Source organism: Falco biarmicus, chromosome 13, assembly GCF_023638135.1.
Source record: "Falco biarmicus isolate bFalBia1 chromosome 13, bFalBia1.pri, whole genome shotgun sequence".
Classification (NCBI taxonomy): domain Eukaryota; kingdom Metazoa; phylum Chordata; class Aves; order Falconiformes; family Falconidae; genus Falco; species Falco biarmicus.
In genome coordinates this window covers 13,224,424-13,240,634 of record NC_079300.1, presented here as the reverse complement: position 1 = coordinate 13,240,634, position 16,211 = coordinate 13,224,424, and the positions used below count along the sequence as shown (strand labels likewise).

Sequence of the window (16,211 nt, the reverse complement as noted above, 5' to 3'; positions counted from 1 at the left end):
ACAGAGTTGCTCCAAAGGAGCTGCTCCAAGAAACTTATCGTGTTTATTTGTTTTCTGAGAATACTCCAGGGTGTTTTTTCAGGCACAGGCTTTGCCTTTGCCAAAGCCCAAAATGTTCGGGAAGAGACTGAGATGCAGCACTCAAGACGGGTGGTGCAGTAACACAGCCGAGCTCTGGCTGCTGCAGCACGCAGGTCTGGGACAAAACCCACAGGGAGCTCTCCGAGAAGCAATCGCTGTTACATGCGCCGTGATCCAGCTACGTTCTCAGTCATCTGTGTGCTCTCGCCCATGCTCACAGCCAACAGGTCCTGTGTTTGCAGGACATCACTCCAGCTACATTTTTTTCCCCTCCTTTGCAATTACTTCTAACTCACGCCACAGTAATAAATCTTAAAATAATCTCTCTTAAACCAGGAAATGTTAAAAAAAAAATAATAAAGTAGTAAAAAAGGTAACTCATCCAAAGGGACTTGCAATTTTGAATTAATATATGGGAGAAGTTGTTTGAGTACTGCTCAGGAAAAACCACCTGGACACCGTGCCCACAGCAAACTAAAGATTTTGGAAAGAAAGATGGGAAAAGCACTTAGCTGAGACAGCCTCTGGGAGAACAGAGCGAGCGGACAGGCAGATCAGAACAGCCCCAGTGATTTCACTCTGAACAAGCAGAGTCCCCCATCCTGTCCCAGTGTCCTGAGCGGAGATGCCCAAGCATGCCAGTGGTGCGAGGTCTGGGCTGTGCCAGGGGCAGCACCAGCTGCCCTCCCGGAGCGGGGTTGGCTTGTCCCTCTGGAAGGGGTCCAGGGGTCCGCTGCTGCCGTCCCACCGAGCCAGCGGGGTGCACAGTGAGAACAAAAGGCGGCTCGCTTTGCCTGCTCCCGAAGAGCAGGGTAAAGTGCCATCAAGAAAAGGGAAACAAAACACCTCTTTAAAGGAGTGGGGAGGGGGAAAGAGAGGAAACCAAACATCCAGATCAGAGCTTGGCCTGCCCTCCCAGCCTAATGACAGAGCTCTTATTTGAGGACCTGTTGTCAAGCAGACTGGTGCCTAATTGCCGAGTACCCGCACGAACAGCGCTGCATCGAACACCAAACCTCCCGCTGCGGGTGGTGAGCGACCCGCCCACGGGGGCTTTGCAGCGGGGAGAGGGGTCCCAGCAGGGCTGGAACCCACCCACGGACCCAGCGCCTCTGTGCAGCCTCTGCCTAGGAGCTGCTGCTCCCTGCCATGCCAGCTCCCTCACCTCCAGGCACTGTTTAACCCCAGCTTCTCTGGGCACACAGGGAGGGGAGTCCACATTCACAGGAGATGCGAGTAAGCCAGCTGTGCTGCTCAAGGTGCTAATGGCTCTCTACTCTGCCTTCCCCAGCATACGGCAGCAGCAGGAGCCACCAGTTCCTGCCAATCTGCAAATTAAAGGTCACTGCAAGCTCGCGCCAGCCTCTTACCAGGCTAGAGATGGACAGCATGTTCATAAGACTGCTGCTGCTAATAAAACGGGCCAAAACCATCTTCAGGTAGGAACCAACATAAGAGCAAACACAGAGAACTGCAGTGCCTCCCCACTCTGCAAAAGCTCCTTGCCACGAGAAGCAGGGTAGGTACCTCCTTTAGCTCTAACCCTGTGAGCACAGCTCAGTGGAGGACTGCTGGGCCCAAAAGCAAAAGGTTTCGAGTACGTCCCGCACACCTTCCCAATTTCTCCTTCACCGAGGACTATGCAAGGAGGTGCTTTCAAGAATGGGCTGCAGAGAGGAGCACTGAGCACTCCCCAGCCAAGGGAGGTCCCTACCTACCACCACCAGCAACATCCCAGCTTCAGCTGGGGCCGCACGCACCTTCAGCACTCCTGAACTGCCAACAAGAGCCTGCTGAGCACACGGCAGGTTTCCTACATCACAGGAATAACTCAACAGACCACTGCCACAGCCCCTTCCCCTCCTCTCCATCCACCCCAGCACCGCCTGACACCAGGGGCTACAGCTTGTGCACTTTCCTGATCTCACCCGAGATGGGTACAAGCCAAAAAAGCCGCACAAGCACTAATCTGGAGATACAGGCAAGGTTTGCAGGGAGCAGCCACAGCACCATTTGCCAAACAGGTCACTTCATAGCACCACTGCAAAGCTTGCACAGAGCTGGACATCAAGGTAGAAGTCACCTGTGGATTTTCTTCTGTCTAATAGCAAGGAAAAGTTCTGCTCTGCTCAGAGGACCATTTTGACCCCTGAACGCTGTCAAGGTTTTGGTACCAGCCCATAAGTCCAAAAGATATTGAAGGGAAGGAAAGAGGAGCAGAAGGTACATACATAGATCTCCCAACCTCAGTGAGTCATTGCAAAAAACCTCTTTTACTAGCTGTGCTATGAAACCCAGAAGATCCTCCTTTTCCAAGTCATTAATGCAGCACTGTTGTGTTAGGTATCTGCTATCTTCTGTCCCACAGGTGGCTGGAGGTGGCTGTGGGTGAAGCAACACCCAGATGCACTACAGAGAGATATGTGGAAGTTTATCCAAAGAGATCTGCATGTCAAACATGAGGAGAAGGGTATATAGCATGAATAAATTGACATGTCAGCACAAATCCCTGCCCTCTGTACACACAGCCCCAACCTGGCTCAGGGTTTCAGAGGCATTAGCCTGTGCAGTCACCTTGAAGTGGATGCTGGACAAGTGTTTTTTTTGCAAATCAGTCATACACAAGCAACACAAAGGAGGCCACAACCACCGTGACAGGGGCAGCAGGAGGTAACAGAGCATGTACCAGACACTACGGCCACCAGCACTGCTGCAACCCAGGCACAAGTGCACCGCTCTCATCACCCCAGGGCTCCAAACCTTATTTCACTGGATTCAGACCTAAATGCACCCTCCTCATAAGATGCTTCCCCCAGCCCACAGGCTGCTGTCATGCCTTAACTATTCATACCAACACCAATGGCACAAGGGAAGAGTAAAGGCTTGATCACTTGCCTGTCTGCCTTATATTATGAGTAAAGGAAGCTCCTAGGGTCTCGTTTGATTCCCTCCTTTTGCAAATGCAAAGATTTCCCACAGATGAGTCTCCAACAACCTAAAAGCAGCAAGGCAGCATCTCTTCGAGGCTCTCAGAGGGAAACCTGACAGCCCAAAATAGCTTGTGCTCCAACGGCTGAGTCACAAAACCAAAGGGACACCTCCCACCTCCTCAGCCTGCACACTCGCTTCCTAGCAATGGGACAGCGATAGTTATCATTTATCTGAGCCTTCTGGACAGACCTCCAAGGGAAACCAACATCAGTCCTTTTGCAACTGTGATGGTCGAAAAGCCATGGCAAGACAATCTTTGCAGGTAGCGATTATACCTTATGATACCGATTAGCCTAGTCAGAAAAAGCAAACAGATCTGGGTAAAGGCCCTCCTTTCACATTTTGAAAAGAATTACTTCATACTGAGGCCAGATGAACAAGGTTTAACTTTATTCTTCTTGTCCAAAAAGCTCCCCCCTATGCCAAAGAGAAAAATAACAAACTAGAAAATAAAGAAATCAACCCAAAGCATCAGGGGTTGAATGCTTAGTTGGATTTAACTTAAAAAAAACAAACAAACAAAAAACAAAAAAAAAACCCACAGAGCTGCTCATCCTTGGGAAAGGAAGTCTTTTTAAAACAATTTACCTCCAATACTATAGGAAACTAAAAGCAGTAATTGCTAGTTAGATTTGAAAGTTTCAGCTGTGTCCCTCCCAGGTGTGACTCAGATGTTTTAGAAAACTTCTGGAAATGCTTTGTGGCTACTGCAGGTATGTCGAAGAACAAAATAATATGCAAACAAGACCCCTAAGTTTCCAAAATGAGGCATCAGCCAAGTCAAACTGCTGATTCAAATGCTTTCTTTGAATGCACTTTCCCCATGCTGTTATATGGTTTGTCTCAGCCTCTCTCACTGGTACCACTCACAAGTTCTTAATAACCCTTCCTGGATGCAACATAAGTGCCCTAAATCACAATGACTAAAATAGCATTGCCACAACTGTAGCGTTAATTGGAGACTGAAATTTCTTGTACAAGGGGTGTGTGTGTGCACACCTGCCTGCATGTTAGGCGGTTCATGCAGAATTTCCTGCAGATCAAAGAAAAAAAAATAACCTGCTCAGTCCTCTCCACTCTTATAAAAATAGCATCTGGATCAACTGCATCACCACAGACTGTGACATTCGCTCAGCTCAGAAGTGTTTACAAATTAGGACTGAGATAACAGGAGGAGAGAAAAAAATAGAATGTAGGATTTGGGTTTTTTTGCTGTTTGTTACATCTGAATAACTGCTGAATGCTCAAAAACCAAGGCTCTGTCACTTGGCTTTGGAAATCTTTCTGTGAAGACTTTACAGGGACAGATGTGATAGACTGCAATAGCAGGCAGCCAGAGCAAAAAGAAAATACATTTTTGAAAGTAAAAGTCACCCTCTGCCTTTGAAAACTCACGCAGAGCTTCATTGCTCAAACCACAAAGAGAAGAAAAAGAACCCAGCACATACTGAAACAGGGACTTCCCCCTTTTTTTTGTTTAAAAAAAAAAAGTAATCTATGGGAAGACAAAATAAATAAACCCAATAAAAATAAAAGAAAAATATGTTGCTGAAAGGCAGCATCCTGCCTGCTGTTGACTGGTTACAGCCTTGTGCACATTCCCGGCTGGCTGCTCCCAGCACTGCATGTGAGGTGCACCCATAGGCAGGAGAGGGATGAGCACCCCCAGCTCCTGTAGGTTTAACTGCTCTGCTGCACCCACAAGAAGATCTGATGCCCTCCTGGCTTCCCCATCACTGACCCAGGGACAGGTCTGATGCCCAGAACTTCCTTTAGAAAGCACTCAAGCGTACGAGCCTTCAAGCTAGAAATACGCCCTGGCTGCAAGTCCTTGGTGCTGAGAATCAATCCTTTCTTCCAAGAACTTCCAATTGCACTTTCCTCCATCACACCCTCCCCAGTTTTTAAAACTGCAAGGTAAAGAGATGGACTGGCTGTGGGCAGGAGGAAAGCCCAGCTCCTGGCTCTGCCCATGCACAGGTTGGCTTCTCCTTCCCCCAGGAGCGAGCCCTCCCCAAGGCAATTGCCTGTCACAACAGCCCTGCCCTCCGACCCTGGGTAAACATCTGCACGCTGCTATTTGAGCTCCTATAGCCTCGTTATCTCCCCCAGAACACCCCTAGGGCTAATTAGAGAGTTAATGGCATCATGTCAGGAGATAACGCTACATGGGGGGAAGCAGGGAGAGGGAAGGTGGAAAGGAGTTGTGAAACAAAACCAGTTCCCTTCACAACCGCTGTGCAATATTGGTTTAGGAAGGGTGCACGCAGCCCCCAGGGACTCTGCCCTCCAGCTGCTGAGCTCCACCTAATAAGAGCAAGACACTCCTTTGGAGAGATTCAGCCCTCCAGCCAAGATGATGCAAGGTCCCTACGCCTTCCCCACCGTCTGCACAGCCAAAAATCCCTCTAACCCCATCAAAGGCAGGTCATTCCCACCAAAGTGCCAGCAGGGACACGCTTCCCACAGTTGGTATACAATGCAGGGCACCAAGCATACAGATGATTTATCAAAAGGTGTGTTTATTCCTGGTTCTCCTTTAGTATCATTTTCCTACTTCTTTTTGTACCCTGGTAACTGTCTTCTTTAAAAAGATTTGCTTTCACTAAAAATGCTTAGAGATAAAAGGAAACAACCACCTGGACACAGAGATCTTTGCAAGGCAGCTGATAAGCCTGCAAAACCGCTGGCCAGCAGACACTTGAGCAGGCACTTTTGCACAGATGGGTGCAAAAACACGGGTCGGTGGACACTCACGGATGGAGACATGACAAGGGGACTTCGGGGGTTCAAGCCTCCGCTATCAGCAGACCTTTTGTCATATTAAAAATCAACATTCAAACTGCATTTTTGCCTGAGGAAGATCTTCAGATGCTCAGCACAGCATGATTGACAACCCTCCCCCCATATTTATAAAATATTTTGCAAAAGCAAGAGGGAGAAAGCGACACAAGAAAATTAATGAGAATTGCTCCTGAGCAGCATGAACAGCCCCATCCCTCCAGCTGGAGGTGGGACTGGGTCATGGCACAAGCCCGCATCCCAGAGACAGAGTGCTCTGGCCAGGGAAAGGGAAAAAACAGGAGATAGCGACAGATTAGAGTCTTTGTTTTTAATTACCAGAGAGGAGCAACTGTTGACAGACCAGGGTTGTTGCACAAGCAGCTGAGGGGAAAGTGTTATTCTTCCCTTATCTTATATAAACTACAGATTGCTCTCGGGAAACACACCAGTGTTCATAAACACAGCCACAGCAGCTCTTTCCAGCTGCCCTCTGCTATGCTGCCAGCTCCTTCCTACCCAAGCCCTTGTACCATAACCCAGTATTAAAAAAAAAGTTATCGCTTCGCAATACTTCAAGAACAGTCTCCCAAATCTCTGGTTAAACCCTAACCCTGCAATCAATGGCCATTCCTGCTTCTCATGTGAGCACATCACCACCCTGTATTGCCCTGGTGGGTTGGGCCACAACATACACCCAGGGGCAGCCAGGGAGCCCAGCTGTTCCTCATTTCCTATGCAGAAGTGTATTTTGCAGTGCTGGTCTTTGTCTGGGTGCCCTCTGTCCGCTCTCACGTGCCATGTCCACCACCACTATGGCAACAGCCATAGGGTGAACAGGTTCAGTTATCTGGGCAGAGACCTTCCCAAAAAGATTAATTGCTTTAGTTCCTGACTTTAATTTTAATCCAGTATGGACATCACCATCAGACCCACTGTACCCATCCATGCCCTCAAAGAGGAGTGCTTCAGGGTATCTTTTCCTTCTATTTAAGCAGGCTGAAGATAAAACCCCGTGCTTTTGGAGTGACATTTACACTCATTACTGAAAACTCCTTTGATTTTTCATTAATCTCTGCAAATTCAAATGCTGATTAGCAGAGTTCATTCAGTAGTGAACAAACTAACCCAGGCCACAAACCACTCCTTAATCTATGCTTCACAGAGATAGATTTAATTTTCTGTGACTGCTTGACAATTCACTCCCTCATTAATTTCAATGCTATCAAATCAGTGACAGTGAGGTAGAAAGTAGATGGTAGAGACATTCAGAATAAAGCATTACCTAGCCCAAAAGTCTCCTCGTGAAATGTTGGAGGAAAAAATAATAGTCATTAACAGGACTGTGGGCAGGATCTGCAGAACCACAAAGCAACATATGTAGTGAGACTTTGGATGCATAAGACTCTTCAAAGCAAGAATCCCAATTAATGCAAGAGAGGACTTTAAAAACAAAAGCTACACCCCACAGCTCACTGCAGCACAAACGCTTTGGCTGTGTTGGACAAGGAAGAGGAGTGGGACGCTCCCAGGGCTGCGCTCCAGGTTTGTCTTAGCATGAAAGGACCACCTTGTGAGCCTGGCCACCCCTCCCAGGCACGGCCAGCACTGCAGCTTGCAACTGCACTGTGATGTCCTCTCCATCGCTCTCACCCTACAAAGGGGGTGCTACAAAGCTTGGCAAAGTTATCATTTGGCTGGATGTGGAAAGCTCAATTCATCACTCCGTCTCCAGCTAACAAGAAGAAAAAAACCTCATTTCCCTCCTTTCAGCAATTTGTTTAAAAAAAAAAAAAAACCAAACCACACAAAATCAAACAACAAAAAACCAAAACAAACAAAGTCCAGAGGAAGGTGAACTTTGGGGATGGCCGCTCCACTCCTGTTGGTGTTCAAGCTGCTCTCCGTAGCTTGCTGAAACTCCAGCTGCCCAAAGGTTTTACCAAGTATGGGCTCTAACCCAACCAAAGTGCTCCCAACAAATATGAGAATTATGTTTATAGTTTACAGAAAGCGAAGAAAAAAAAAGGGGGTGGGGTGGAAAATCCTATCAACTAGGTAGAAACATACAGTGAAATTCACACCAAGACATCATAAATCTTAAACTTGCTTGGGAGGCAAAAGTGCCTACGATCTGTTGCTCCAAGATCAAGATGTGTTTTGATTAAGCTTGTGCAGACCTTTTAAAGACGTAAAAGAAGTTCCAACACATTATTGCTCCATATTTAAGCAAGCAGCATGTGCAGCACCATGGAAACCTTTGGAGGCAGGCCTAGCTGCTTGGGGATGGTGTTTTCTGAATTGACTGCTGCTTTTGTTCAGAGATATTTGCATGTAGGCAGATGACAGGACTTGCAACACTTCCACCTCAGGTGCTTGTAGGAGCTGGGGAGTTAAAGCCAGCCCTCCACAGAGGCCAGCCCAGAACCAATGCAAAACGCCCTGTCTCACAGACTGCTCTCTTCCAGCAAGTTTGCTCTTTTCAGCTTAGAATTAGTTTATTCCTTCCCAAGATGAATCTAAAGCAAGATACTGAAAGGGCAAAAGTGTTAAAGGAATTTTAAATACAGTACTAAAGTGATTTATAGCACAGCAGACGGATCACCCATTGGTTTTCTTCAATACCATTGAAAATTCAGGGAATTGGCATTAAAACACTTGATGTAACAACACTCATCAACCGCCTGCACTCCTACAAAAAGAAATGCAGCCAGCCCTGGTCTGCAGCCAGAACCAGGGCGAAAAAGCGCAGGAAAAGGAGCTGGTGAAAAATTATTTTAAAGAAACATGAATATGTCTTTACTACAGGCAGAACGAGAGAAGTCTTCAGGCTTTGGCCAAACTGAATGTACAAATGCATTCTCTATGTGCATCCTTTATCTGAAAGGACTGACCAGTTCTGGATTCGGACCTACAGCTTTAAGTGTGATGATTAGATTGTTTGGAGGGACCTACGCTGCAGATGGTAATTCTGCTGAATGTTTAAAGCCAAGCCTAAATTAGGAGAGCTTATGAGTTCAACTGCAAACAAGAGGTGCTGGAGGGGAACTTCCAACAGAATAATGCATTTGCTCATTATGGAAATGCTTTTGCATAATTTCAACTTTCTTTGCACAGCTATGGAACGAACAAATACCCACAAAGAAGAGAAACTTGGCAAGCCTCAAACTCTCTCAAGCACAAACCAGACAGTAATAAAAGCTTTGATCACATCCCTGTGCTGTACAAAGACCTTCCTTCCTTTCCACGATCAATCTGGGAACACTTAGGCATGGAAACCGATGGCCACACAACCCACTTTGCTGCATCTCCTTATCAAATTGGCCTTATCCTCCAGGTGCAAAGCCATTTCCCAACAAAATGCAGGGCTGCAGCACCTGCCAGAGCCCTGGGAAGCATGCACCATGCGTTAGTCAGTCCCTGCACCAAGACACTCGCCCTGCACTACCCAACCACACTGCACCTGCCACACCAACTCCCTGCCTCGCTGTCAGTACACAGGGATGTCCTCCCTGTCCTGCAGTCCCACTACCCTTTAACCAGTTTTCATTTGCTTCCTCAGCCATTACCTTGCAACAAGAAAAGTTCTCTTCTCCTGACACAGAAAGACACTTTTAAAGCAAGCAATTAAAAGTTAAAGATCAGAGCCTGTGCTTTAATATTGAGTCATTGGATAGGATGCAACGGACATCCTTCTGGACAGTGGGTTGGGTTTTTTTATGTCTGTCCATCATATTGTTGCACACCTGATCCTGACCACAGTTCCCAGGTGAGGGGCTCCTGGGGGCCCAGGAATTCGTTGTATGGTCACCAGAAATGAATTATTGAACCGATTTACACTGTGCTAAGGCTGAGAGCATGCAGAAGAGAGCCAGCAGCCACCTGGGGCAAGAGTAGCTCTGCAGGGGCCTCAACCTCACTCCTCCCCAGCTTGCTGGGCTGCTTCAGCACATGGAGGTGCATAAGGTGGCACCTCCATGAGCCTACAGCTGGTTAAGACTGGGAGAGGTTTCTTGTTTCCATTGGGAAGCATCAAATACCAACTCTGAGATTTGTCATTGGTGCAAGAGCTGAGGCCCTCAACACCTCTGTATGGGCCTCATCCAGTCTCCCCTACAACCTACTTTCATCTCCACCTCTGTGTATAAAGCAGAACAGCAAAGTTACAGAGCTGGAGCTTTCATTTTTAGAACTATAAAATACATGATGCAACTTCAAAATTTCTGTAGCCACCAGACTTGGGACACCCACAGCCTGTGAAGCTGAGGACCCAAACCCAAAAGGACACAGCCCTGTCTGAAGCACCCACAGCAGCATCCCCAGGGCACAAACCCACCCCACAGAGTGCCTACAAGCCACATACAGCAAATCCCCACCATTATTTGCAGAAGATGAGGAAGGACAAATAAAACAAAGCAAAAAAAAAAAAAAAAATGGCAAGGAATTCTCTCTCCCTTTTATGGGGAGGGACAGATCCAGGTTAAGAAAACTCTGACCACAGCGACTGTCTGGGGAAAAGGCATTCCACTGAACTGGTTAGGCAAGGGGCTGTGGGACGACGGCTTGCTCAGGGGCATGAAAGGAAAGTATGTACAGGGGGAGGGGGATGAGCTGCTCCATCACTGGGGACAGCACTCCTGCTCCTGCCAGAGAGGTCCCTGAAGCCCTGGACATGCTGCTGGGATGGTGGCAGAAAAATTTCAGACTCTGCAAGCCCTTAAAAAAACAATTTTACCTGGATATTGCCCACTGAAGTCCTTAGCCCAAACCAGCTTTGCTTGGGCCCAGACCAGCATCTCTTAGCATTGGCGAGCAGTTTAAAGGACTTCTGAGGGATGGTAAGAAAAGCAGTTTTACACCTGGTACGGCAGGCTGACAGCACACCAGGAGGGCTCCAAGGCAACGCAGGGGTTATTGCGCTGCCACACAAGTTCTTCGAGCGGTCTCCAGACCCCTCCTGCCTGTAGCTCCAGGGCATTTAGTCAGCCAAGGGGAAAAAAAAATAAAAAATATTCCTATAAGTTTAGCTGGTTTCTAGCACTGGAGGATACAGCTTTTGAGACCAGTGTTCCTCTTGAATGCAGAGAGCTGGCCACCACCCCATCACAGACCCCACAGCTGGTAGCCGCATCCTTGCTCAGGGGAGGGGCTGGGGACCACCTTCATTGGCAGGCCTAACAAACGGTACGTAGCCCACAGGGACGCACAATCAACTTACCTTCCTGGCCATCTGCAGCTCCTTCCTGTGCCAGGGCCATGGCAGAGACTGAATGTTCTCCACACCCACAGGGACCACCAGCCCCTCACTCCAGTTATGCAAAAAGGCAGATCTCTGCTGGGATTTCCCAGCCTGCCTGTGGTTAAAGCCATGGGAGAGCAAGGGGCACAGCAGCAGCCTCACAGATGGGCCACCCAGGACATTGTGAAAGAGCTGGTCACAAGGCACACAGCCTGGAAAGGCTGCTGACTGTCTAATGTTACACCAGACCCACAAACCCTCTTCCTGTCCCCTCCAGCTCTTTTAATGCCAAGGTAGTGGTGATGACCAGTTTCTCTTGCCCCTTTCTTATATGGGACACAGGAAGAACATTCCTTCCTCAAAAACAAGAGTGCAAGAACTGAAAAGTCTTGGCTCAGCAAGAGACACAGCTGTAGCTCAGACAATAGAGATTTCTTTGTCACCCGACCTTCTTCTCCAGCTCTCTCCCCAAAAAGCGTTCGTTACTTTGAAATGCAGCCACTGATGGGTGTTCAGCAGGGCAGGACTCAGGCTCATTTTCCAGCCCACCTGTGGCCACTGCTCCACTGTAGCTCCTTCCCCCCTGCCAGCTCTGTTGTGAACAAGCAACTGTATCCCCCCCAAATTAAATAATAATAATAATTAAAAGAAAAAACCCCACAGCTCTTGCCAACACAACTCTTGGGATCAAGGCCAGACATCTTTTTAAGGCTGAAAGTTTCATTTTTCAGCCATAAGTTGCAAGAAGGTACAGAGCTTATTTTAGAGGCTGCCTGGGATTGCCTTAAAGTCCACATAAGGACAATTGCTTTAAATAAACCAGTCTTAATTGCTTTGCACTTATTTAAATCTCACGTGGTGGTACATTTTGGATAAAAGGTGGCCTCGCTCTTTTCCTAAGACAAATCTAATAATAAAAAGCACTCTGCCTTCATCTCACTGTTCATCTCCCAGGGCCCCTCTGTTTCTGCTGCATTCCTTTGTGTTTATCTGCCCTCTTCAACTCTTTGCTGCAATCAGCTGCGTGCAGCACCTCGTGTCTGGAAGTGACATGGCTGAGGTTACAGAAGAGACAGGTGCAAGGGGAGCTCTTGCCCCGAAGCTATCCAGAGGAAAAAAGAAGCTGGAGGGGAAGAGGGTTGTAAGGTATTTCAGATTAAAGCCGACAAACAGCAAACACCTTGCCCCAGGCTACACATTCTCCGCCAATGCAAGCTGCAGCGGCTACGAGCCCCAGAAACAGCAAAGCAAACACGGACTCCTCTGCAAGGGGGAGTTGTCACCTGTCAGGGACGTTTGCAAATTTATAGGGAGGTGGTGGTGGTGGTAAGGGGAGTAAAAAGAGCTTTCCTCATTTAAAAAGACGGGCTGTTTGCACAGGTTTGCGATGCATATTTTGCTTTGTAAAGTCTTTTGTCCGGCATTCAACTGAGAGAAGGTGCTGTCTTCCACTGAAGACAAACTGGAACATTTATTAATGTACATACATTAGTGTACTCTGAGCCGCTGCCTTACAGTAAGGGTGAGGATGGGATGGAATTTCCCCACTCCCCCTTTGGCTTGTCATGTCAGTGGAAAACACTTCTTAAAAGAAGTCACCGTGCAGCTCAGCCTCTCCAGAAATGCCTCCTGCAAGGCTGGGATCAAACCCATTATAAGCAAGAGGTAACTGCGTAGCAAAAGCTGCCTGCCCTCCTCTCCTGGCCCCAGCGCTCACCTGAGCAGTGCTCAGAGAGGACAAGAGGAGGGCATTTTCCATTCATATTTCACTGCACCACAGGCAGGAGAGGGACACTCAGAACAAGGGTTTCAAGTAAGCCTGCCAGCTACCACAGTGCTCTGCAGAGAGTTCACGGAGGATCTGGAGACGGGGAAGCTTTGCTAGCACTCAGTGCAGCGAGTTCAGTTTTGAGCATGGAAAAGACAAAGTTTCTGCTGATGACCTTTAAACTGTTGGGGATTGTTTTCTTTAAGAGGACATAGTTAGTTCAAACAGAACATTACCACTCACTTTGAAAACTAGGAGCCCCTCTAAACACAGACTGGAGCTGTGCTATGGTGTTGGAAAAAGCCGAGATCCAGATGCTGACTGAAGGCTTGCACACCACGCCTCTGTGCCCAACCCAAATGCAGAATCAAAGAGATAACCAGACTTGATGTCAGTCACTTCTCTTTGTGTGCGTGGATTAACTTCACCACGTTAGCCAAGCGCATACCCAACTTCAAAGAGGCTTTTTTTACCTTTTGCAATCTTGCAAGGAAATAGAAGAGCACAGCAGTCTCCTCAGCAGTCACACCAGAGCAGCAGTAACAGGTCAAGCCTTCTGTCACTGGGGACTGCAATCAGTGTGACCTGGAAGCTCTGTCCTTGCAGATGCAATCCTTCAGGTTACAAACACTGCCAGGATGTAGGCTGCTAACACACCATCATTGGGCACGTTAAAAATGGTGATTAATTAGCCAGGGAATTAATTGACACAGTTTCTCAGGATGAAAATACAGAGGAACAAGAAAATTTGCAGATACCAACACAGACTTAAAACTACGTGTGATTTTTACCCCTAGGTATATAAAACCCAGGAAGAACAGAAACAGGACACAAACAGCTCACACTCTTGCAGGCTGGAGCAGGAGGGATTTCAGGAGAGTGCAGTACCTGGCTTCTTCATCAGAACTGTTGTTAAGAGCTGGTCAGTTTGTGCCAAAGGCGATGAACCAGCAACCACCAGTGCCTCATCTGCATTCCTGTCTTGAGCCATACTGGTAAGACACTGATGGCCAAGACCTGTTACAAACACTCTCTAGCTTTGCCTGTCTGGAGACACAAGAGGCAAAAAACCCAACCACGGTTTGAAACCAAGCTTTCATTCACATCTGACCTTCAAGAGAAGAAAAACTGGCGAAGAACCCCTGCCCTTGGTCAGCAAAATTGCAGCTGTGCCTAGAATACCAACTATTTCAACCCTAAGGCTACACAAACTAGCTCTAAGCAGGGAGAGACCAGAGACAGCTGAGCAGCCAGGCAAGTGCAAAAGACTCCTCAGCTCTTCTGTCCGTTCAGATGCTTCATCCCTCTCCTGCCATTGCTGCTGCAGGAGAGGAGCAAGCAGCAGGTAAGGAGCCAGCCTGCTCACCCTTGCAGCCCCGGAGAAGCACAGAGGAGCGATGCCTCACTGCGGGTAACACACCATCCAGTTTAGCCACACGTACAGAACTGCTGTTCACCACCAGGGTCACTCAGCAGAGCCATGCTCCCAGCCAGCCTCTGTGGGTGGGCACAACAGGCCAAGGGAGGAGGAACTTCCTCAGTCACAGACAGCTGCCACAGCTCCTCCACCAAGAGGGGGAAGATGGCCCCAGGGCAATGCAGAAAGAAATCATAGAATCATTTAGGTTGGAAAAGACCTTTGAGATCATCATGTCCAACCATCAACCCAGAACTGCCAAATCCACCACTAAACCACGTCATTAAGCACCACATCTATGTGTTTCTTAAATGCCTTCCAGGGATGGTGATTCTGCCACCTCTGTGGGCAGCCTGTTTCAATGCTTGACCACCCTTTCAGTGAAGAAGTTTTCCTAATACCCAGTCTAAGCCTCCCCTTGTAATTTGAGGTCATTTCCTCTTGTCCTCTCACTAGTTATCTGGGAGAAGAGACCTAATGAACCCATCTGTCCCCAAAAGTGAAGGAAATTCTTCTCTATACTCACCCACATTGGGTCATTCAGCTCCGTGTCCTGCACCCGGACACAGTCCATGCTAATTTCAATTTTGTTTGTAGGGCCATTTTCAGATGGGCTGTCAACGAAGTTTAAATCGATCGGCTGAACCGAGCATATTGGCCTGAGAAGAACAGAGTAATACAGTTAAAATTGGCCAAAATCTGTTCTTTGCTCACCCCTCCACTCCCCAGCTAGGGTGTCATCCAGGACTTAGGCATGACCACAAACCAGTTGCAATAATTACTAATGAACAACTACCTCATTACCCGCTATGCTAACAGCCCCTGAACAGGACAGGGCCTGGAGGGGCGTTTCACTTGCTTGACCAGAAAAATGAGGTAAGAGTTAAATCACCGAAAGACAGAACTCTTGGAGGATTTATAGCAGTAACTGTCTCAACATCAGTCATGGCAAGTCAGGAATGGGAACAGAGTCTTATTTCCTTCAGTGGACCTGACAGGGTGAACTCTGCACTATCTCCACCTCCTCTCCTTCCCTGGCATCAGCAAAAGGGGAAAACGTGCAGCCTGGACACAGAGTAATGACCTCACTTTCTTAGAGGAAAATGACAGTCCTCCACCTTAAGTGACCGCATGCTGGAAATCAGTCAGCTCAGCATCCAAAGATCTTGAGGAGAGTCAGTGTCACTGATGATCTCTGTATCTGTTCCCCGTAGCCTGGATGCAGAACCTCTTGAGAGCTCAACAGCTGTCAGTCATCATAGACTCACACTCGCCTCTTCTAATCGAGATGTGCAGAAGGCTCCAATACCCCCAGCACCAGTCCCCTGAGCAGCCTAATTACAGAGGCCTCCTGCCCCAAAACACCTCCTTCCACAGGTTCCATGTAAAGGCTACTTACTGTTCCAGGAAGTCCCAGATATGTTGGAGCACCTCTGGGCTGAGGAATTCCCTGGGCTGTGAACTCTGGGACATGGCTGATCGGTAGTAACTCTCCTTCCAGGAGAAGTGGCTCGGAGTTTCTACAAACCTTAAAAAACAAACGCAAAAAAAAAAAAAAAAAAAAAGAGACAGCAAGAAAAAAAAAAACAAACAAAAGAAAAACACAGAGAGATACGTTGAATGCATGAGGCCGAGTTGAAGAAAACCCAGAAATAGAAGCTATTGTGTGAAAAAGGAGACACGACACTGAATGCCTGGAACATTCACAGCTGTATAACAGACATTCCACACTGCTGCAGATGCTGTATTTAGACGGGAGAGAATTTGGCCACCCTTCCAATAAGTTAAATACCTCTCAGAGTCCACTGGGATGCTGCATCATAAGAATCCCAGAAGAAAGAAGATAACCACCTTCCATTTTACCCCCAAATAACCAACTTTCTGCATAAAGCGGGTAGTCTTTGCAGCAGGTGAAACACCTCAGCAGTGTGCTA

The 16,211-nt window shown here is 47.8% G+C and overlaps 1 protein-coding gene across 5 annotated transcripts in view; it reads right to left on the bottom strand.

Annotated features, from left to right (window-relative positions):
- Window positions 1-14,930, bottom strand: part of TP63 (tumor protein p63) — an 87,222-nt gene extending 72,292 nt beyond the window's left edge. For 2 of the 5 annotated variants that reach the window (XM_056358839.1, XM_056358843.1), the window contains exon 1: window positions 14,804-14,930. In XM_056358839.1, the coding sequence (XP_056214814.1) occupies window positions 14,804-14,851 (48 nt within the window). In that variant the 5' untranslated portion in view covers window positions 14,852-14,930. Of the gene's footprint in view, window positions 1-10,588; window positions 10,782-11,071; window positions 11,379-14,803 lie in introns of those variants that run through there. The other 3 variants (XM_056358840.1, XM_056358841.1, XM_056358842.1) reach the window with 3 other exon arrangements.
- Window positions 14,931-16,211: the final 1,281 nt, after the last annotated feature.